Source organism: Acromyrmex echinatior, chromosome 12 (genome assembly GCF_024713525.1).
Source record: "Acromyrmex echinatior isolate Ae372 chromosome 12, ASM2471352v2, whole genome shotgun sequence".
In the NCBI taxonomy this organism is placed as follows: domain Eukaryota; kingdom Metazoa; phylum Arthropoda; class Insecta; order Hymenoptera; family Formicidae; genus Acromyrmex; species Acromyrmex echinatior.
In genome coordinates, this window is record NC_141863.1 from 9124148 (window position 1) to 9148128 (window position 23981).

Consider the following 23981-nt stretch of genomic DNA (forward strand, 5'->3'; position numbering starts at 1 on the left):
GTACTGCATGTAAAGTAGGAGATCAAAACAAATGGAATAGAACGCGAAAACGCGAAAATCTAGTAAAGTTTAGTTAATTTTGTCTTCCGCATTTCCGCGCTTCATATAATGGCACCCTAACAAGATAAGAGTCATACGAAAATATCTCGATTTTATCACCAGTACGGTTAATTCCCAAATCAAAAATAGATGTACTGTACGCTCTCTAGTGTATGTATTTCGGCAATTCCATGAGAAATACACCGGGATGGCCTCTCTCAAGTTTCTCTTTCCTATATATCATTATTCATATAATATAGGGTGATTCTGGAGGGCCAATAGTGAATACTAACAATATCCTCCTCGGCATAACTTCGTGGGGAGACGGTTGTGCTGAAAAGAATTCGCCTGGTGTATACACAGATGCAATATTACTTCGACATTGGATTAGAAATAAAACCGGCATGGAAACTTAAAAAATTCACTATTATAATGTATGTATAAATACAATTAATTAAAATGCAATTGTCTATTATGTACCTCTTTATGATCTTATATTAAACTTAATTCATAATTAAAATATGTTATCAGAATGTTCAAATACATTTAACACTATACATAAAGTTTTATAATTTTTAATTCTGATGTAACTAATTGTTGGCATTTTGTTTATTTTCAGAAGTAATATATTTGGAATCCTCAGAGAAAAAGTTTGCTATAATCGCTAATCCTTTGCTGTAACGTCAAATTCTATTTGTGAATGTAGGGATCGCAAAATTATTTGCAGGTGCAACAAATAAAATTTGTCGGTTTATATTTGTTAATCTAACAATCAAAATTTGCTGCAGTTGCAATAAAAATAAATATATTTGTTAAATAAGCAAAAAATATAATTGCATATAATATTTGAAGATAAAGATTAAGACAAGATTAAATTAATTAATTAAAATGAAATAAAAAATGGAATTCCTTCTTTTTATTTTATTACTACATGTATATTAACAAAATTTGCAATATATGAAACATGAAACATATTTAGAATGAAGTATATAATATGATATTTTTGAGGTTTTTATAGGTTTTTATTTCAGAGATGCCAGAAGGTTTGCAAGTTGGCATCTCTGAAATGTAATATGTATGTTTATACTGAATAATGAAATTATAACACTAACTAAATTAATAAACTAATTGAGCTGCTTTCTAGATAACATAATCATTACTCAGAAATTTCCGGGCGATTGAAAGCAATAATAGCGCAAAAATTGATTTTTATATTAAGTATAATTAATAATTTTTTAAAAAATATTTTTCGTGGTTCTTGTAATAATCCGAGAAATTTACTTTTGTTCGTTACTAAATATTTTAAAATATTTATTAAGCTTATTTTAACCTCTTTTAAATAGACAGGACTAAATGAGCAGAATCAAACCGGACCTATTTAATTTCTTAGTACTCATTATGTACACATTATGTATACAGGTATACTAATTTGTATCCCCAATAAAAGTTTTGTATCCAGTGTCGTTTCGAAAAAAGAAAAAACGTAGTACTGGTAACTTAAGAGGTCTGATCACCCTAAAACATTGAAAAAAACTGAAATTTTTTTTGCGTTTTTTAAAAGTTTGAACTTTTAAAAATATTTTAAGCCAAGATCGATAGTAGGAATAATAAGCGGATTCTAACCCATGGGGCTAGAAGGGGTTGCGGAGAGGGAACAACGCGAGGAAGATCGATAATATCGCTGTTTATATAAACCATTGATACGCGTCGCCAATGGTCGTGATGGTATGTGTTTCTTTGGGGGTCTTAGCGGACTGCCCTCATCACCCTCCTCAAAAATGCATAGCTAATCGCCATCACCGCCGCTGCTGCGGACTCCGCGGTCATCGCCGTCCCGCATCCAAAATGCGTCGCGGTATTTCGTAACGCGGATAAAGAAGGTTAAGATATTTTAAAGAAAATATATAATAAAATATTATTACTGTTCTCCTCCTCCTCTTCTCCCCTCCTCCTCTTCCTCCTCCTCAGTGATAGCCATGGCGACAGCGATGACGAATGTTTCAATAAATTTCTTCTTTTTAAATATATTTTTTGGTATTAAAGATTTATAACTCGTTACTTGTCAGTTTAATTAAACTTAAAATTTTTTTACAACACTCAAATATTACAAGTCAAATATTACAATATATCCGAACATAAAATAACTTTGTTATTCAACCTTAAAAGAAATCTTTGCTTTGTAAATTTTATTATTTAAAATATTTCTATATTTGTTACTTTAAAGAATATTTTAATAAATTCTTTTTCAAATAAATGGTTTCATTTCAAAGATTTATAATTCATTGTTCGTTAGTTTAATAGTTTACAATTTTCTTTTATCTAACATTCGGATATTACAAGTTCGAACATGTTTGAAATAATTCCGTTATTCAACTTTCGAAAAATTTCTTTCCTTTTCGAAAAAGGAATTGCGTCATAGCATTGTGTATTGTAAGAACAATTCTAGCATTCTTCTAGAAATTACTTCTATTAGGGATTTGCATTAAAAGCCATTGTTCACGTTTAGATGGCAGTAACTGCGTATGCTATGGTCAGAGACATCTGCTACTTATATCATTTTTAAATGTGAACATTTCCTACTAAAATTCAGTCAACAGACGTCATCCTTGTTTACATATGTGCTTTTCTATAACTGAATTAAAATGGAACGTGATAAGTTGTTTTTCCGATGTGTACTTTTACACTATTTTGATTTGAAAAAAAGTGCAGCTGAAACTCATCGATTGCTTGCGGAAATTTATGGTGAATCTGCTCCATCGGAAACAGTATGTAGAGACTGGTTTCGACGATTCAAAAGTGGTGATTGTGACGTTCACGACAAACAACGAACAGGTCAAAAAATTCGAAGATGAACAACTGCAAGCTCTATTGGAAGAAAATCCAACTCAAACACTCAAAGAATTGTCTCAACAACTGAAAGTCGATAAATCAACTATTTTTCGACGTTTACAAGCTATGGGAAAGATTCAGAAAGAAGGAAAATGGCAGCCACATGAATTGACCGAAAATGCCATTGCCAACCGTTTAAACATCTCAATTTCTTTGCTTGCAAAGCATAACAAGAAGAGTTTCTTGTGGCGTATCGTGACTGGCGATGAAAAATGGATCTTTTTCAACAACCCAAAACGCAAAGAATCATGGGTTGATCCTGGCCAACCATCAATATCGACTCCAAAGCGAAATATCCACGGTCACAAAGCAATGCTCTGTATTTGGTGGGATATGGAAGGTGTCGTGTATTATGAGCTGCTTAAACCGAACGAAACAATCACCACCGAGCGTTATCAACAACAATTGGAACGTTTGAATGATAATTTGATGCAAAAACGACCATCAATTGCATCAAATCATCGAAAGGTGATTTTACTCCATGATAACGCTCGGCCGCATGTTGCTATAGCCGTGAAACAAACACTGATAGATCTCGAATTGGAGGTTCTCCCGCACCCAGCGTATTCTCCGGACTTAGCACCAAGCGATTATCATCTGTTCCGATCGATGCAACATGCTCTAGAAGATACACACTTCCATAATTATAGCGAAGTCGAAAATTGAGTTACTGAATGGATTGACTCAAAAGACAGACTATTCTTTCGTCGTGGAATTCAACTTCTGCCTGAAAAGTGGCAAAATGTCATAGCTTCCGAGGGAAAATACTTTGATTGAAATATTCATATATTTTGTTATTGAAATAAGTGCTCAAATATAAAGAAAAAACAGCGGCTTTTAATGCTCCTAATAGAATACTTCTAAATACTTTTAGAAATTATTTACTAAATTCTAGAGATATTTTTTGTTAATTTTCGAAAAGTATGCAAGCATAAATTGCTTCACATAGTGGTATGTTGCTTCATTCGAGTCTCGTCGAAGTGACTTCTTCGTGAGCAAACAAGTGTTGTGCTTCTTTATTTTCATCCATTTTGGATTATTTGTATCGTATAATATTACGCAGAAAAAGAATGGCTGAGCAAAGGACGCTAATATTTCGGAGAAGGCGATGAGGATCTGCGATTTTATCAAGAATCGATCTCAATTCCCGCAACGATGAGGACGTGGGAAAAAACGCTTGATCGACTTTTCACATGATGTTATCGACAACGTATGGACTTAACAACTCTCATACGAAGATAGTTACAAAGTGAGGTTACAAAGAACAAACGAAGGAATCTTCAAGCCTCTTGTGAAATTAACTGAAAATAATGCGGATGGAATTTATTTCGATGCAGATTGCTGACAACAGTTTGTAGACAACATGGGACTCATGAAGGAGTATTTAAGCGGTGATAACAGAGCTGTGAAATCAAATTTTATTGTCATAAGAAATATCCTCATCAATTTTATTACATCTTATAAAATCAATATTGTTGACATATTAAGAAAATGAAGAGGAATTTCACTATGAGAAATAACAGCGGAGATCTTCGGGAAAAAGAAAGAACATCGGATACAATACTACCAACGAAGAAACAAAGAAAAATCTACGCAATGGTAATTGTAATGCAGGAAATTACCTTCCTCAGATTGCAAAGTGTTGTAAAATATGTAAACGTGCATTTGAAACATTTAGAATCTTTGACTGATAACGTCAACAAATGTGCACAATATTTAATTAAAAAAATTGAATTAAAACTGCCTGTAAATTATGTAATCGTGAAATCATAAGATTAACATTAAAAGATAATTACGACGAAATTACACGTAATGTATGTAACGTCCACCGTAATAAAAAATTAATAATGGACATCATTAGCCACGACACGGGTATCGTTGCTATAACAACGATAATCTCGATGCCGGTCGCAAAGTCGAAATCGTTGCTATAGCAACGATACGTTCGATGCGACGTAAGCTGCAAAATCGAAGGTGCAATGTAACGCGATCACCGCGTGATCGCAATACTAAAACCATCAGCCCAAACGCGCCTGCGGTAATTACAAACCTAATAAAGACCCCCTAGTTAATAAATAAAAAGCAGATAAATTAAAATAAACAGCGTTTTTAACAAAATGCATCTTAAAAATGCATCCGACTAAATATGGGTGTGTACACCGTGTCTGCCACCCAATCGCAAAAAATAGCTGTAATTTGAAAATGATAATTGATTGACCAGCAATTGTAATATCACGATGATAATTTTGTCGGAGACCTAAAGAGACCATCATTAGGAAATCCTGACAAAATTCTGACGCGAAGGGTGCCAGAAATACAATGTGCAAATAGCAAAGTTAAATGAGCAATTACAATGTGCTTGAAGATCGGCGATGAAAAGATACTTGCATTACATAAAAACGTTAATTAAAACAAGGAGTTAGTGCCGGGACCGCTGCTGCAATTTACATGACGCAAAATAAATAGATTATACTAGAAATTAGTATTACTAGTATAACAATGTTAACGATTCGACAGAGAATTTTCTAGAATATTCTTTAAACAATGTTGGTATATGAAACGCGGGCCATGATTGGGCAATTCCGTTAGTTAGCGAAAAGACACTCCGAGAAGTATATAAACGTGAATTTTTCACGGGCACTTCATTTCGTTTTCATTAGTCATATTATAATTTCTAGAGCACGCAATTGTAAAAATCGAGAGAGCATTTCACTAACTGAAAGAAAACTATAAGTCGCGCATTCCGTGAAGTTTTTTCTCACGAAAAATAATAATTGACGTTGTTAAATATAATTTTTTCCTTGCGTTAAAAATAAAATTTTCAGTGTTAAATTCATTTTTCGATTGTTCTTTTGTTCATTTACCGAGAGCGACAAGTACTTTTTGTGTAAATTACCCGTCATCTTCTGTGTAACGATAGCAATTATTAAAGATCAATAATTAATCCATATCGAATCCATTCTATATTTTTTTTTCTTTTTTCTCTCATATTTTCTTCTTAATGTCATTGTTTTAAACTATCGTGAGGTGAATCAGTGTAGTGTGCTGTAAGTGTTTGTGTGTAAAGAGTGTGCGGGAGTGCACCGCGTTAAGTCTACGTTAGTGCCGTAAAAATTAATTAGCAATAGGCTAAAAAATTAATTAACGAAGGGAGGAAGTGAATGATGTCACAGGAGATGATATCACTAGGCGAGGGAGTGACGTCACGGGGGGGAGATGGATAACGTCACAGGAGGTGACGTCACTAGACGAGGGGATGATATCACGAGGGTATGCGGGGGATGACAGTGAGTAATGTCGCGGGGATGATGTTACGACGCGGGGGGGACGAGAATGTCCCGGGTGCAGGAAATTACGTAGCCGGAAATTACGTAGCCGGAAATTGCGAATGTGCGGAAACTTGCATCCGCGTCGCGGTGATAACGCGAGTCAATGGCCGCTGAGCGCGATTCGTCGTCCGCTACCTCCGAACGCGATTCCCATCGCGCATTATATTTATCATGCTATACTTACCATTTCTTATGCGTCGCCATCTTCTTCTTACATAGTCTTCTCTTCAGCGTCAATGTGATTATTCATGAAATATTTTTTATTCTACCAAATTATATTATTTTAGAGAGCTCAATGGTCGATCGCGCGTAATATGATGCCACAGAGATAAAAAGGAATGGTAGAGAGAATAAATAATTTTGAACACAGAGTTAATCCAGGTTGACCCATATTTATTTATTTTTACATATATATTTTATCACATTTTAATATCTTCTCCGCTCCAATACGAATGTTGTTCTCTCTCAAATTGTATGCGAAGACGCGCTATAATAGAGAAGAACAAACAAATACGCCATCTATAGAGAAAAATTTTTCACAAACAAGTATAAATGAAATACTTACGATTAAATGTATGAATCCACAATGTTATGGGAATCCCTCTTGAGACTTGGATGTTCCTTAGATCTCTATGTACTCATCCTTAGGTGTCTATGATAGAAGAAATCTATTACCCATTCGTCCCAGTACTTAAGCGTATAACTCTTTGATAATATATTATATAATTATCACGTTTCTCGTTAATATAATCCTTATCCCTTATTATCATTATTGGGCAAGAAATATTAATGCGAGTTTCAGCACATTGCAGAAGAGTTACCGATTGCTAATTAAATGCGGGAGCGACTACGGTTAGCCACTTTACACAGACTTTCCGCAAAAATCCTCGCGGATATTTATAGGATCAGTTCCGATCAATGACATAAAAAATGCAAACATCAGATTTTATAACAAAAGATTTTTAGAGACATCTGGTGATGACATTAATGTAATCTAATATCGCAAATTGCAGTGTCAGTAAATTTGCTGCGTAGAGCGAAATCGATCAATAATCAAAATGTTTCTCGTCGTGTCGGATGATCTGTACAGTTTAACTTCCAAAGAATTGGAATACATACCGAAAATTGTATAACTGCGAGAGTTTGAAAATTGCATAGGTCTGTTGTGGGACAGATTACCAGAACATATACGAGCAGAGTCAGAGATCATAATGATACCGGAAGCATTACAACTTATCGAGTCATCAAACCCATATCGATAGTCCGACGCCTCTGATAAAGAATTGCAGCGAATGTCGTTGAGAAGCTTGTTAAATCATGCGATAAATGCGCTTCCTTTCAAACTATATATTCCCGGATATCAGTTTTGTAGTCCAGGAACACGATTGGAGAAGCGATTGGCTAGAAGTGATCAAGGAATTAATTCATTGGATGCTGCGTGTCGCAATCATGATATAGTGTAGTAATCTCACTAAACAACATGCGGCTGATAATATACTTGCCGAGAAGTCGCGGAAACGCATATCGCGAGAGATTCAACTCTTGGAGAGAGAGTCTCAACAGTTTGGGCAGCTATGAAAGCCAAAACGAAGATTAGTATGGATTTGAAAACAAGGAAAAAGAAGAATAAGTGAATACTTCCGACGGCGAAACGCGACGGCACCCTGTCTGTTCTACCGCTGCTCGGCATTTCGGATCATCGGCGGCGCGGTGGAAGTCCGTAAACGATAATAAAGCGGCGCAGCGTCAGCTGCAACATCATAATCGCGTCATGAAAGGCTGCGGCGTTTATCTCGCTCTCTACAAGCGCGGACAAGGTATCACGCGCAGGAAAAAAAACTTCGATGTAACGTTAAAAATGCCGAGGCATCTGATACGCATTGGGTAGCGTATGCAAAAAGAGGGAATCATGTATTTTAACAGTTTCAGCAATCTTCGATCACCGAAGAAACTCGAACAGTATCTGGCAAACAATGTAATCGAGCACAATCGCACGCCTCATCAACGTTACAGTCAGAACAATTGCGGGCAGCTTTGTCTACAGTTTCTATGAATGGTTGACAAACAATTTAAGGATCGACATGCGCCATTTAACTTAGTGCTCGCCGTGAGCTACTTTCCAGCGGTAGATCGAGATCCAGCGACGGCGATCTGATTACAAGCTCGGTTATAGACTTTGAAATGTTTTATACTCTAGTCAATGTAAATTCAACAAACAACAAGTTTTATTATGGCAACGAGGAATTTATCATTCCCGAAGGATCATATGAACTGTGCGGTATAAAACGGTATCTGAAGCGTGAAATTTTACGTTCTCACGAAGCGATGCGCAAGGAGGAAGAGTTCTCTGTTTCTTTATTCGCGCCAACAATAATATGATGAGAAGCGAGATCAAATGCGCCTATTGGCGCATATAAATTTCAATCAAAAATCTCACAACATTGACTCTGTTGGGATTTTCGTCGAATCGCGTGTTGGAACCGCGACAGTGGCATGAATCGGACGTGCCGATAAATATTATCAACGTGAATATCATATTGAGTGCAACGTGACCGTGAGTGCGTACAACAACGACAGATGCACACGATACACGAGTTTTCACCGTGCCGTCAGGATATAAGATATCGGAAAGACGCAGATCATTTACCTTCCGATCGTTGTACGGAGCATTACGGGTCTGATAATTCGCGTGGTGGGCCAAGACGATTTGTTTGATTTTCGCAAAGAAGAAATCACTATTAGATTACATGTACGACATTGCTAACGTGAGATGCTTGTGTTGAACGAACAGCCGAAACAGACGAGAAATACATCTTTTACTGGAAAGACCTGGAAAAAAATTCACTACATCTAATGTTGCATTTTTAGAGTTAGGTTTCATCGTATGAAATGGCTGATATCCTGAATATTATCGGTGAGCCGATCCTTGACGACCGCATCGTCAAGATTGAGATTCACACGTACAATCCGTTTTACGCCAACACTACGTTTGGACATAGAAGATATCCATACATCAACAGGATTTGTTACCGTACAACAGTTTTCTCTACGTTGAAAGAAGATTGACGATGAAGAAAAAAAATGACCAGATGTCAATGTTTGATGAAATTCGATGTGAATTCAATGATATGGAGATTAACTGCAACAGAAACGTTGGAATTACCAGTACCATCAAGAACTTTGTGTCAATATACGATAAAGCTTTGATTGTGCTGAACGCAGGATGGAACTCTAGATCCGACACGGAGGAAGGACACTTTAATATTTGCGTGTCGTTCAACATGCTGTTGGGTTTTTGCGAGGATTACAAATGCGTGGTTGTCAACGCTCGCCATGAATTGATTTTGATATGACGAGCGTGCAACGATTACAATTGCTTAGTGGAAAATCCTGCGACGAGCTTGAGATTGAATTATTTAAAGTGCAGTGGCGGATGCCTTACGTTACATTAAACGAGATCAATAAATTATTAATGCTGCGAGCATTGGAAAACGATCGTTATCTGAGCATGAGTTTTCGTGGAATCTGTACAAGTATCCTCTGTTACAAAATACGACCAAGCATTCATGGGCCGCCAAAACGATGATTCAACTTGAGAAGCTGCGATACGTTATCTTTGCTCTGTAAACCAGGCGAAAGAATGTCATGTCATAAAATGTTAGCGTGTTCGACGATTATAATTTGTAACGTAAAAATTCAGAATTTTATCCGTACGACAATTTAAATCTAGATTTTGACAAAAAGAGATATATTATCCTATTTGATATGTATGCGCGTTTCGTAAAGCATATTATAGAATCAACTGCTTTGAAATGCTGCTCAATATGCTCTCGTTTATCGAGGAAGGTCTTTTGTGATCATTGATTGCTCGTGACAAAACGAATTCATCAAGAGCACCATTGTGGATGTACGCATAGAATTTAACTGCAAGGAGAATGTGTCTGCCATGTGAATACTACCGCCTATTGCCTCATCATACACGATTGTGTAATCGACTGTCCGTTGTCCAACGTAGTGGACAAGATTATGTAAATTGTAAGATCAGCAAGTATTTAAAGCACAGTCTTGAAGAATTGCTCGTCATAGTCATACCAACGTAGATCTGCAAGGATTCATCGTCGAAAAAAGATTTATCGTCAAAGAAGTAAAGTGCTAAAATAGGAGATCATTCTTACGCATTACATTTTTACGAGTCCTGTGAAAATTTTTGACAAGATCCAACAGGTCTTGTCCTTCCTGGTTAAGTGCTTATCACCATGGATTACGATGGGAGGGCGGGATGGTCACAGCGTGGCCTGAAACGCCTGATCACGATAGCCGTATTTGAAAATGATATTCTATCGTGTACGTCAAGAGATGCGAGAAACGAACGTGGTTGTGGAACTTGCTTCTGGACGATGAGAATGTACATCGAGATCTTGGATGCAGTTTACGAAGACATGGAATCTTTAACTAATCTGGATAATTGTAATACTATACGATGTGAAAACATGCAAAGAATTGTGCTTTACAAAATGTATTTAAAATATTTAACTGATGGTTTAACTGATGGACGACGCCAGGAAGAATTGTAAGATTTTAAATAAAATGTATATTATCGCATTAATATGTTTTTATTTCTGTTATCCTTACCCGTATTTAAGTAAATATAAACAGATGTTGAAAATGGATAACAGTCTAATAGCTGTTAAATATCCGTCTGATAGCTGTTTACAGTTGTTAAATATCAGTCTGATAACTGTTCAATATTAATCCGATAGCTGAATAGATATATGTTTAATTGCGCTTCAATATGAAGCACTGCAAGCAATAAAATGCTGAGGTGGAATCTTTCGAGCTATGTCTTCTCATATACTTTTTAGCTGAGGCATATGCTTTTATTCGAGGCATTATACTTTTTGCCGCTAATATATTGATTATGACGATCTAATAATCTAATTGTAACTGATAAATGCTGAAATTTATTCGTGGAATCGTTCAAACGCGTGATATAGTTTTCGACTGAGGCGTAAACTTTTGATTGAGGCATTGTTCTTTTTCTCGAAATGATATCATATTTCACGAATATCTTTACTATATAAAATCTCGTACAACGCCCGCGGTCAATCAGTCTGCTTGTCGAGTCTGTCACTCGGTCTATTCGTCAATCAGTCTGTGCTAGTGTCAATCATTGCAAAAAGGGATGACATCGGTACTTTGATTGAATATGCTGCATATTCATATTAGGTGTACAAATAAATTTTTAATGAAATTTAATATTTATTTATTTAGAAACGAAAACACACTTAATTATCAAAATAATCTCCATCATTATCTATGACCTTTAGTCATCTTTCGGGCAGCTTGCGAATACCAGAAGCGAAGAAGGTTTCGTCTTTCGATGCGATAAAATTATCCACCCATTTTCAAACTTCTTCAAATGCTCGAAAGTGTACACCGGACAAGGCGTTTTGCATTGACCGGAATAAATGATAATCAGAAGGGGCTATGTCTGGGCTATACGCCGGGTGCGGCAGAACTTCCCAACCAAGAGCTAGCAACATTTCTTTTACAGGTTTACCAACATGAGGTCTAGCGTTGTCATGAAGCAATTTCACAGGATGTTTTCCTTTGCCAGTAAATGGACGATTTCGTTCGATTTCTTGATTTAAACGGATCAATTGTTGTCTGTAGTGATCACTGTTAATCGTTTCATTCGGATGGAGCAGTTCATAATATAGCACACCCTTCATGTCCCACCAGATGCATAGCATAACTTTGCTGCTGTGGATGTTGCGTTTTGGTGTTGATATAGTGGATTGTTCTGGATCCACATAATGTTTTCTCTTTTTAGGATTATCGTAAAAAATCCACTTTTCATCACCAGTCATGATTTTCCACAAGAAAAATTTTTTATGCTGTTTATTGTATAGATTCAAACACTTCTCAAGACGATCATTTTTGTTTTTTTCACTTAATGCATGCGGCTCCCACTTTCCTTCCTTCAGAATCTTTTCCATCTGCCATAAACGAATTGAAATATCTTGTTGAGTTATTCCAAGTTGCTATGCAAGTTCGTTTTGTGTTTGACATGAGTTTTGATCGAGTAATGCTTACAATTCATTGTTTGTAACCTTCTGAGGAGCACCACTATGTTCTTTATCGCTAACATCAAAATCATCCTCTTTAAATCGCCTAAACCAAAACACACGTACTTTTGGATATAACATTGACTCCAAAAACAGAACAAATTGATTCACATGCTTTAGCAGCGCTTTTTCCTTGATGAAATTCGTATCGAATGCAGTGTCGAATAAATTGCTTGTCGCTCGCCATTTTAAAACCATTTAATTTTGAAGTTTCCAATTTTGTGAAATCAATTGTTTTTTAATAGTACACATTAAGCGCCATTACATATCAAAAGAGCGCGAAAATATTTGAATTCTAAGTTTAAATTATACATTACACAAAAAACGCTTTAAAACTTATTTGTACACCTAATATAAACATGCAGATCTGTCAACTGCTGGAAAAAGCGGCTTATTTAAGCGAGGGTGAACCTTCAGCGGGCGGAATCGTCGAACAACCCGACGGATTAAAAATCACCTTAGATATCAGTGATAATGAACTGATGAGAAGAATGTGAGTATTACATTAATTCAGTAATTAGTAATGATTCATTCGAGCAAATAAGAATATTTTATCAGTTACTTCTATCACGACTAAATCTCGGTATCAGTATTTTCTCATGTTGATGGGTCGAGATTATATATCATAGATTATATATCATTTCATTTTATATGTATATATAAATATATATATATATACATATACATATATATATACATATATATATATATACATATACATATATATATACATATATATATATATATACATATATATATTGCGCGTATGAATGCGTTTCATTATTCTACATTGGAGTTTACTTTTTAAGAGATGAAGAAAGTTGATACCATTTTTATAAAATGTACAAATGTACACATTTATAGTATTGATCTAAGAATATTATATTTCCTCTTTTCCTTTAATCAATCATCAATCAGAGTTGTGACTATTATAAATGTAATATTCTACCGGCTATTATTCTACATAATTGATCAATTAATCATAATAGCACAATAATTTCTACGACAATAATATTTGCCGTTTCCAATGTTTTATCGATTAATGTATTTCATCATTGATTTTACATAATCGTACACAATAACTAAAAGTCAGGAAAGGTGAGTTTCTTTTTTCAGATTTGCTCTTTCTAATGTGCAGAAATGTAAATAATAAGAATATAAAAGAATATTTAGCGAGAAAGATTCGCGTATTTTTTGATTTACACATAACGGCATTTATATTAAATTATTATTTATCAGTTGCTTTTTAAGTAAATTCTTATATATTGACATGATAACAAAAAATATGTGTCAAAGTTTTTGAAATAAAAATTAATTCCGAAACTTACGCTTTAGTCATTTAATTATACTTACCAAAATGACATTTATCTTAATTTAGTCGTGCATGGTTGTTGCACATAATTAAGACAGAAGCCTCTATTTCCAATATCGCTGGGTCCTTCGATGCTGTCCGTGTGAAAAATTAATCTGAATGGCTTTACGGTGCCTGAAAAAGTAATTCAAGAAGAAGAGGATGTAAAATCATCATTTACAGATATTTCAATACTTATAATACTAATTTTGAAAATCTTTCAAAACCAGACTTATAGTAGCAGATTAATTAAGGGAATGCTGAAGTGAAATTAATTGTAACATCCAAAATTTAACCGATCTCGGCGTTCTTTATTGTATTTGATACATATTTGTATTCATTTGAAAACTCAAGATTCCCTTACGGGAATGCTGAAGTGGCTAAATTGTTGGGATTTTGCAGAGCGATATACATCTCCAAATTTACTAAACGAAATAAAAAATCCTTTTATTGGATTAAAGTAAACGTAAAATTTGGAAGCTGCAATAGATTTTATACTAAAATCGGAAAAAAAGTTAAAAACTTACATTTTTTTCAACTCGTAGAGCTGTCACCTGACATAGATGTTTTCTTAATACAAAAGTTTTATGTAGCTCGTATGGACCAAACGATAGTGCAGCACTCAGCACATTATATTCACAAACAATATTGAATTTATGAAACTAAGCTTCAAAAGAAAGATTTATATCGATCTGCAAATGACGTATATACGAACGTTGAGCGAAGACACGGAATGGTAAACAAAGCAATAATTGTGTTTAGCAGTAGATGTTCGATCTTTTAAGAGATGGCGTATCTTCTAGAGATTGCAATATGCTAGATAAGGATGAATGCATTTGAGCGAGATACAATGATATATTGGGTCATCTAAAAAGTATCCGCGGTTTTTTGTCAGTAGATGTGTGTTGATGGTCATATATCTAGTGACAAAGTACCGCGAATACTTTTTAGATGACCCAATACATATAATAACTATAAGAAATGTATAAAAGATGTCACCATTACCAGATTTGGAATTTAAAAAAGTCTTTATTATTGACCACGATCAAGTTCGGCCGTCGATCCAGCATTCCCTTAAGCAGGGAAAAATTATTTGAACCCACTTATAACAATTATTAATTAATATATTTAAATAAATAATAAAATGTGAAAATGTACTAGTGGCCGGACAGCCGGTCGGACACTGGGACGTAATTATTTCAGTGTCCGACCATAATTAAAAATTAGTATGCTGACGGGAAATATTAATGTAAATAGATGTTTAATGACAAAAGATAATTAATTCAAATTGGTCTTTAAGGTAAAAAGCATTTGAGATTAATATTAATTTAAATAAATAAAGTTTTGTGTAAATGTCCGGACATAGGTACTGTCCATTCCCAGTGACTGGACATGTAGCATGTACCTATGTCCGGACTTTACATAACATTTCATTTATTTAAGTTAATAATGGTCTTAAATATGTTTTTTAAAACGTAATATTGCAATTTAATTGTAATTTTTAAATGCAATTAAATTACAATACAGTAATAAAAAATTGAGATTAATAATAATAAATTTTGTGTAAGTGTCCGGACATAGACTTAAGTATGTTTACTATATAAATAAATTATACCATAGTATACTGCGATGATTTGTTCGGTGATGAAAAATTCTCGGAAAAATTGATTCTTTGTGGCCTTGGCAGGAGGGCTCGATGTTCGCGGCGACGTTCGAAACAATCGAGACAATGTTCACATTGGCGCCGTCTTGTTCGCGGCAACGTTCGCGGCGACATTCTTGATACAAGTCTATACGCGATTAATTACGAATATTTTTTTGATGTAGCAAAAACTTTTAGTCGATCGAGCCGTTATGTTTACGCAGTGATGTTCGTGGCAGTGTTCGATACACCGTCCACACTGCACATGTCTTGTTCACGACATTTGCGATGGCGTTCTGTTACAAGTCTGTACGCGGTTTTATACGGTGATGTTCGTGATAGTATTCGAGACACCATTCATATTGCGCGCCATCTTCTTCGCGATGACGTTCGCGAACGACGTTCTGATATAAGTCTGTACGTGGCTTAAGAGCAAACAATAACACAGATAAAAGTACAGAATCAAATTTGTGAACACATGAAATGAATGATAAAATTGTTACAAGAAATAGAATAGCAGAAAAATTGTTACAATAACAAAAACATCCCGAATAAAAAATAGATTTATATATTTTAAGGAAAAGAAATAGAAAAGAAAGTAAAAAGAAAAAGGAAGAAACGAAAAAGAAAAATGGCGCTGAGTAAAGATTGTAGGTAATACTTTAAGACGTTATGCTGAAGTAGATAACTGAACCGCCTGTTCTTTAACTCGTAAGGATGTAAATGTTCTAATGGCAATGGGAAATTTCATATCAGAAGGCACCAACAGAGATAAATAAGTGTTGGTAGGTAGAGATCCTGCAAGATAAGATACATAAATCCAAAGGAAAGGAACGAGAAAATCGGGGATTAGAATTGATATGAAGAAGGAATATAAGAAAGAAGAGATGTAAGAAATGTAAAGTAATATAGATGAAAGCATGTAACGAGTGTTCTTCGGCGCAGAGAGCCGAATTTATCATAAAAGTGTGAAACATGATCAACTCTGCGGTTAAAAATGAAGCGCATATAAATATTCATCGACCATCTTAGCCTGAGTCTCTGTTACAGGTCATGCCGTAAAGAAAGCCACATAGTAGTCGAAAATCGAAAGATTAAAGAGGACACAAACCGAATTTAGCGGGATGACGAGGCTATTCATAATGTTTGAGCCTTTAGAGAACGCCATTCACCTTAGCAGACACCGTTCTCTGATCAGCACAACTTAAAGTACTGATTATCGTGAAACCAACCGATGACAGAGCTGACAAACTCGATGAAAGAGCCATTTAATATAAGCGGGAGGTCCCGAACAACTATCCGATTCATAAACCTCGCTCTTCCCAAAAACATTACCTTGATTTTGTTCCCGTTTAGACAATTTCTGGAGCACGATTGCAGCGATATCCCTCCTCCTTATCTTATCCAGAGCTACGAGCTCATTGGAAGAGAAGTGAATATATATTTGCAAGTTATCAGCGTAAAGCATACATTTGCAATGGCTGACAGAGGCTAGAAGATTATTAATAAAAGTGTTAAATAAAAGAGGGCCAAGGACTGAGTAACGTCTGTAGCTACAGGCGCCCAGGAAAAGAGATCCGCTTGTGTTCTTCAATATTTTATTTTCATGTCTTCGCGATAATGTTTTATAATAGATATTGTTAGACGACTTCTAACTCGCAAATAGTTACCATTTCTAATAATGTGTCCAACAACGATTATCATATAAGTTTAATTCAAGTTTTTTAACCTTTTAATATTGTTCATTTAGTAATCCTGGAAGCTCAATGATACTTGTTGGAATATTGCGTTTTGGATTGTACAAAAATTTGATCATCAATTCATCGGACTCATTATATTTTACATTGAAAAAGATTCTAAGCATGGATCGAAACGTTTGTTAGCCAATTAATTAAATAAATTATAATTATACAAATAAATTAAATTAATTACTTACTACTTAAATTAATTATTACTTAAATTATAATTAATATACGAATAAATTAAAATTATATGTTAATGCCTTATGTCTGACTCTTAAGGCAACTATATTGTATTTGATTTATTTCACTTGAGTCTCAATTTCTATTAAATTGTTTTAAGTTTTACTTCATGAGAAGTGACAATGTTACTGAGATATCTGCCATGAGTATAGCTTTTGTTTTATTCGGATTAAGCCTTAGAGAGTTATTAGCAGTCCAAGACTCGATAGCAATAATGTCTTCCCTAACCTTACTCACCACCTATTCAAGATCCTAAAGATAATAAATATAGATCTGAAAGTCATTGGCGTAAAGGATATGTTTGCAGTATTTAATAGAGAGCTGTAAGTCATTAATGAAGAAAGAGAACAGCAGGGGCCCAAGGATGGAACCTTGACGAACACCTGCTTCAACAAATGCCCACGATGAGAAGATACCATCGAGGCCTCGCACACTCTGAAATCTCCTAAACAAGTAGGATCCGAATCAGGATAGAACAGCTTGAAAAATACGATGACATTTTACAAAGAAGCAAGTCTTGGCAGAAAGTGTTAAAAGGGACAAGTAGAATGACCATTTTTTTCGATGGTCCACCTGACATCATCGGTCACCTTTACTAGTGCAAACTGCGTATTGTGGCCTCTCCAAAAGCCAGTTTGAAAAAGATCGATGAGTTGCGAGTTATTAAGGAAAGAGGAGAATTGGTCATATACGTTACGCTCAAGGACTTCAGAGAAAAAACAAAGAATGGAGAAAGGATGGATAAAAAATCAGAAGGAGAAGATTTTTTAGTTTGAGAAGTGGGATCATGTTGGATAACTTCCAGACGGATGGGAAAGTGGGGGAATATAAGGAAAGATTAAATAAGTTAAAGGATAATAGGAAAGGAAATAGGCAAACTAACTGTAAGCATAATTAGACGACAGTTAATACCGTCAGGTACAATAGAGTTAGATGTGGATTTGGAGCTTTGTGCAAGGCATCTAGCACATTATATGAAGGAGTTGGAGTCAAAAATCGGAAGAAAGCAGAGAGAGAAAGAGAGAAAGAGTGTCATGGTAAAAATTGAAGATGAGATAAAGAGATTGGAAGGAGTGAGACTAGGAAAGGCTTTGGAAGGGGCAGAATAATTGATGAGATCGGTGGAGATGTGGGAAATTGTGATAGTAAAGAGATAAAGAAAATATTAAGGTGGTCGAGAGAGATGCTGAGGGAAGTAGCGGAAGATTTAGATTTAGTAAGGCCTAGAGATCTAAGTTCAGACCAAAACGGGCCGGACTAGTGATAGAGCCTAGCCAATCTAGCAAATATTTATTCTAAGCTTCGTCTATCTGAAGTTTTGCTTTATTTCGTAGAGAACAAAAAGTAGCACTGTGTGCAGAAGAAAAGAAGGAGCAATACGCTTTCCGCGCTGCATCCCGTGATCGAATTATAAATTTAATTGACGAGTTGCCATGTAGGAGGTCTTCTAGCTGTAAATGAACAAACAGGGATGTGAAGGCCAAAAGGAGGGTAGGTATTGATTTAAAATGAAGACCTTTTCAGAGTTGCAGCTTGAAAAAGGGAAGTGTAGTCGAGAGAGAATGAAGGTGATGAAAAAACTCAATGTTAAAGCAGGAATAGTCTTTGATCGTGATTGTACGAGGAGGCAATCTTGATCAGATCGTGCATCGATAAAAATAAAAAGAGTTCTTGGCTGTAAGATAACAGTAATGATTTTAATAATATAAGTTTACAGTGTATTAAAGAACCAACCGCAATACTTGTTACGTAAAATTATTTTATATATCCTAAAGAAAATTACATGAATTTAATATTCAAATCTATTTTCTTAATATCGAAGTCTTGACACGTTTCGGCTTGTTCGAGTTTTCTTCTGAAATATACTAAATCAAATTACAGATGACTCGTTTTTTCAAAATAGAACATTTTGATAAGCTATCAGAATCATTATAGCTCACATGACGATTGGAAGATCGTGTGGAGAATCTGGATAAGTTGACAAATGGAAATTAATCTCTTTTTTTTTAAATACTCAGCAGATTCAATACTTATTTTAGTAAAAACTTACTGATCGTGGATAGTTTTCGATCGATCGAATATTAATTTAATTTAATTTAACATAACGGACGTGTATAATAAAAAGACTTAAAGTCAGTCAGTGTAATGTAAAACTAACATGTAAAATTAATACAATAACTAAAATAAAATAATGAAAATGATGTTAAAATGGTAAAATTGTATAATAATAAATTATGTCCGAGGATAAAAATATTAGAATAAATTAAATAATAAATTAATAAGTGAACACAACGACGAGAGATAATATTATTAAAAGATAATATTATTAGCGATTCCAAATATAAAAGTTTATATATCAGTGATGATATGCTCCCAAGGATCTATGCATTACCAAAGATCCACAATCAGACTGTTCTTATTGAATTATAGTCTCCTCAATATGCAGCCTCATATATGATTTAGCTTCCTTGCTCCAAAACATCTTGATGGAATCTAATCCAAAACTAGATAGTTACGTGAAAAACAATTTTCAATTGGTTGAGCGTCTTAAAGACATAAAATTGAAAACAATTATGAATTAATTTCTTTACGTTGTCTCGCTTTTTACTTATATCTCATTAGATATTGCAATGGATTGCATCAATGAAAATTAGATCTTTATCTTCAAAAAATGCAGTATTCTCGAAACTGAATTCCTCTTGGCAGTACGGTTTGTGCATTACTTTTTTCACATTCGACAAGAAAATTTACAAACAATGCTTTGTCACTCATAGGTTTTCCTTTGCCCCTCATGTCGCTAATTTGGTACTGCCAAGATTAGAATGTACAGCTTCGACATACTTAGACATTAATTTACCTTTTTATATTAATCCGTCGATGATTTTTTTATGGCAGTTCCTTCTTTCCAAACTGATTTTATACCAAATTGCTTTAATTCTTTCCATCCTCGTCCACAATTTACAATGAAAAGAAGCGGCGATATATTGAATTTTTTAGATGTCACTATTAGCAAGAAAGAGAACAGTCTCATATTTGATTCACAAACCGAGCTTCTCGGAGATACTTAAATTATTATTTAAACCATCCTATATCATAGAAAATAGGCACTATTATTGGCTTAGTAGATGAAGCTAATTATTTAGTATAGTCAGGAACTAACCTCCAATGACCTTGACCTTGACATATGTTGTCAAGGTCATCTCCACGAGTGACTTTGACAAATTTTAGCTCGTTGTTCGTTAAAAAGTTGTTAACAAAAAAGTTCATTTAAAAAAATATGGTTTTAAAACAAAGGAATGTGTTTGTAAAGTAGACATTCCTAGAAAAAGAACTAAATATATCATCATACATAGCAACTGACTGGACTAACTTTTAACAAAGAAGGGTAATTCATGTAATTTAGTAATTTGGTAAAACTACATAAATGGAGAATCATGTCAATTAATATTCTTGAGGCTTCCATGGGTCTTTTTTATATTAAGATTATGCATCTAGCGGGTTTCTCCCGTGTTCTTGGAATCCCAACGTTTCGTGAACTTTGTAGTCCACTTCATCAGGACGAGGAGCAACCTGATACTGAGCTGTTCTTTTTATATTACGCTACTTGTTGGAGTGGTGGGGGGGGAAGAAGAGAATTGTGGATGGAAGAGGAACTTAATTGGTCTTCATTAACCGGGAAAATGGTTTAAACCCAAAAAGATAGGATAAAGACTTAAGAAATCCTAAAAATCAAAGACCTCCACTCAGCTCCGCAGGAGTATACAAAATACTTTGTTCTTGCGAGCAAGTATACATTGGAGAAATTGGAAGAATGGAAATTCAATCCATGAATAAAAGAACATCAATGTGATGTCAGGCTAAAACATGTCGCGCAATCAAGATTATCAGAACACAATGTCAAAACAGGACATCAAATACTGTTTGGCAAAACGACCACAATAGACAACATTACATTATACTTTCCTAGAAAGTATAGAGAAGCCATAGAGATACAAAAACACCCTAACAATCTAAATAGAGATAATGGCTACAATATAAAATATGAAAAATCATTCTCCTTGTTATTGAAGACTGATCTAATTTCCCCATCTCCCCTCCTCCCACAATTCTTTTCTTTACCTCTACCACTCCAACAAGTAGCATAATAAAAAAGAAGAACAATCCGGAGGAACAGCTCAGTATTAGGTTACTCCTCGCCCTGATGAAGTGGATTGCAAAGTTCACGAAACATTGGCATTCCAAAAATAAATCTGGACACGGAGGAAATCCGCGAAACGCATAATCTTTATATAGAAAGCATCTGTGAAAACCTCAAGAATATTATATTATATTTTCCTTTATAGAACATGTTCAAAATGTCCTCCATTTTCTTCTGTACATAAGGCAATTCTCCGCATTAAGTTTTATCGCACCTTCGATAACATTGTAGGTGTTATTTTTTCACTTGCTGTTTGCATCTTTTGTATTAAATCTGTTGCGTGGTAGTGAATTATAAATTTGATCACGTAGTTCCACACAAAATAATCCACAGGTCAGGTGAACGTGGTAGCCATTCTTGCAGAGTGCTGTGAATATCTATCCTATGTTAGAAAATCTTTGATTTAAGATAGTTCAAGCCAGAAGAGATGAATGAGCAGGATGACCATCTTGTTGAAAAATTATATTTGGAATTACAGCCAATGGAATATCTTCTAATAAATATGATAGTGTTTCTACTAGGAATACGGAATAAGTTGCTGCTATAATATTAACATTTTCCAGAAAGAAAAATGATCTGATAACATAATTATTCAAAATTCCCATCCAGACATTAATATGAAATTGTCCCTGAATGTAAGTTTCTACAATGCGGATTTTCTTCCACATAATGATGTTCATTATGTCGAATGTCGATTTATGCATCTACTAGTATACATGTTTTTGCCAAAATTAGATCATGGGCGAGCGTGAATCTGCCATGCAGGTGTGTGTGTGTGTGTGTGTGTGTGTTTGTGTGAAGTGAGGCAGTACAGGATTTAATTCATTTTGTGAATTACAACGGAAGAAGGCGGGAAGAGTATTGGGATGTGAACATGAGGTGGCTGACTAGTTATGACATTTCGAATTTCTTCTGGGTCAAAATAATCGGGACCGATTATGTAGCCATCTGATGGGAGAAGTTGTGTTGCACATAGGAATCTTGATTAAGGACTCAAAAGAATCATCGGGATGAATGAGGAATTCGTTTCACGATGAATATACAAATATATAAATTAAGAGGGGACTTACTGCTACTCAGCAGATTTTGGTTTTTGAAGATGATTGTCGGAGGTCCGATCTGATTGTAGGACTTCAAGGGGAGGGTTGTCCCAGCGATTTGGAGGCTTCGGTCGAACCATTTGACAGTATCGCGAATAAGATCGCTTGAGTTGATCGCGGCTCACCACTAGAATCGGTTAAGTGATCTGGTTGCGACCGGCAGAGTTTCGTGTCGTAGATGAAATTTAACTGACTATCTGTTCAAAGGGCCTCCTTTTTATATTCACAAGTTAGTAGTGCCGCGTACAAGCCTCACGTATGTTACTGATCTAATCTAGGATTAGGATTAAAGGTATCGGTTATGAAATGATATTGGGATATGATTCTGAAACAATTTTCGTCATCGACCATTTGCCGGATGCTTAATAGTTTAAAGCCACATGTGTCATTTATTACAGACAACTGCTGTTTCAGTTTGTAATTATTAATCTATTTACTTCTTCTATTTCTCGGGACAAAGTTCTTCTATTCGACACTTAGTTCAAATATTTAATCCAACAACTTCGTCCCGAGTGGATTATTAGTCTGAAAAGACGAATGTTATTCGGCTCGTCACTATTGTAACTTCCTATGGCAGAAGTAGATGATCTACTGGTATTACTTGTTAATAACTTTTTTGGTGATGACGAAAATTCTAATCGAAGAAAAAACTGTGGAGTCTAGACGTATCTTTGAAACAGAAAATTTGTTTACTTATTTAAAAATTCTCTACTTTAATAAATATTCAATTATACGACAATCTGGCTTTTCAGCTCATGAATAAATGGTTAACAATCAAAATTAAATTGGCGGAGAAGGAATTATTGTTAAATCGATGAGGCAAAATTATAGAAAAACTATATAAGAAATTATATAAGAAAATATTTTGCGTTGTTAAAACAGGGAATTTGTTTCATCGGAGTGCAATTGTGTCTAAAAGTAAAGTTTTATTGATGTGTCTAAAAATAAAGTTTTATTGAACCTTTTTTTGTTGATAACTTTTTAAGGAACAACGAGCGACGCTAAAATTTGTCCAAGGTCACTCAGAGTCATGACCTTGACAACATATGTCAAAGTTAAGATCATTAAAGAGTAGTCCCTTATACTAAATAATTAATATCTTTTTTATCAGATCATCAGATATATCATGAACAAAATTTAAAATTTATGATAGATACTAATACAGAATGAATATCCAATGCAAATTATCTTCAATACAATCAACACACGCGTAAAAACTCTTATCCATAAAAAAACAATAGCTGTAAAAAATCAATCTAATTGCCATAATTTAAAAAGTAATACAACATGGTTTACAGTAATGTATATACTATCAATTTCCAA

General features: G+C 34.7%; 2 protein-coding genes, 1 long non-coding RNA gene and 1 pseudogene across 5 annotated transcripts in view; 2 read left to right on the forward strand and 2 right to left on the reverse strand.

The window, feature by feature from the left end:
- The window catches only part of LOC105143210 (trypsin), a 50503-nt gene extending 39640 nt beyond the window's left edge, over nucleotides 1-10863 (forward strand). For 2 of the 3 annotated variants that reach the window (XR_015546911.1, XR_015546912.1), the window contains one exon: nucleotides 300-473. Coding sequence is in view for 1 of the 3 variants with exons in the window: in XM_011051344.2 (XP_011049646.1) it covers nucleotides 300-455 (156 nt within the window). In the remaining 2 variants the exon portion in view is untranslated. Of the gene's footprint in view, nucleotides 1-299; nucleotides 474-658 lie in introns of those variants that run through there. The other variant, XM_011051344.2, reaches the window with a different exon arrangement.
- Nucleotides 2662-23981, reverse strand: part of LOC105143228 (uncharacterized) — a 53120-nt gene continuing 31800 nt past the window's right edge. Inside the window, exons 7-9 of the mRNA XM_087411872.1 lie at nucleotides 13739-13871; nucleotides 6823-6909; nucleotides 2662-6744 (exon numbers count right to left, since the gene is read on the reverse strand). Of these exons, the coding sequence (XP_087267998.1) occupies nucleotides 13750-13871 (122 nt within the window). The 3' untranslated portion in view covers nucleotides 2662-6744; nucleotides 6823-6909; nucleotides 13739-13749. The remainder of the gene's footprint in view (nucleotides 6745-6822; nucleotides 6910-13738; nucleotides 13872-23981) is intronic.
- Nucleotides 12745-23981, forward strand: part of LOC147907813 (uncharacterized) — a 38211-nt gene continuing 26974 nt past the window's right edge. The window contains exon 1 of the long non-coding RNA XR_015546915.1: nucleotides 12745-12878. This is a non-coding gene — a long non-coding RNA (uncharacterized LOC147907813). The remainder of the gene's footprint in view (nucleotides 12879-23981) is intronic.
- Nucleotides 21698-22254, reverse strand: LOC147907814 (uncharacterized; annotated as a pseudogene).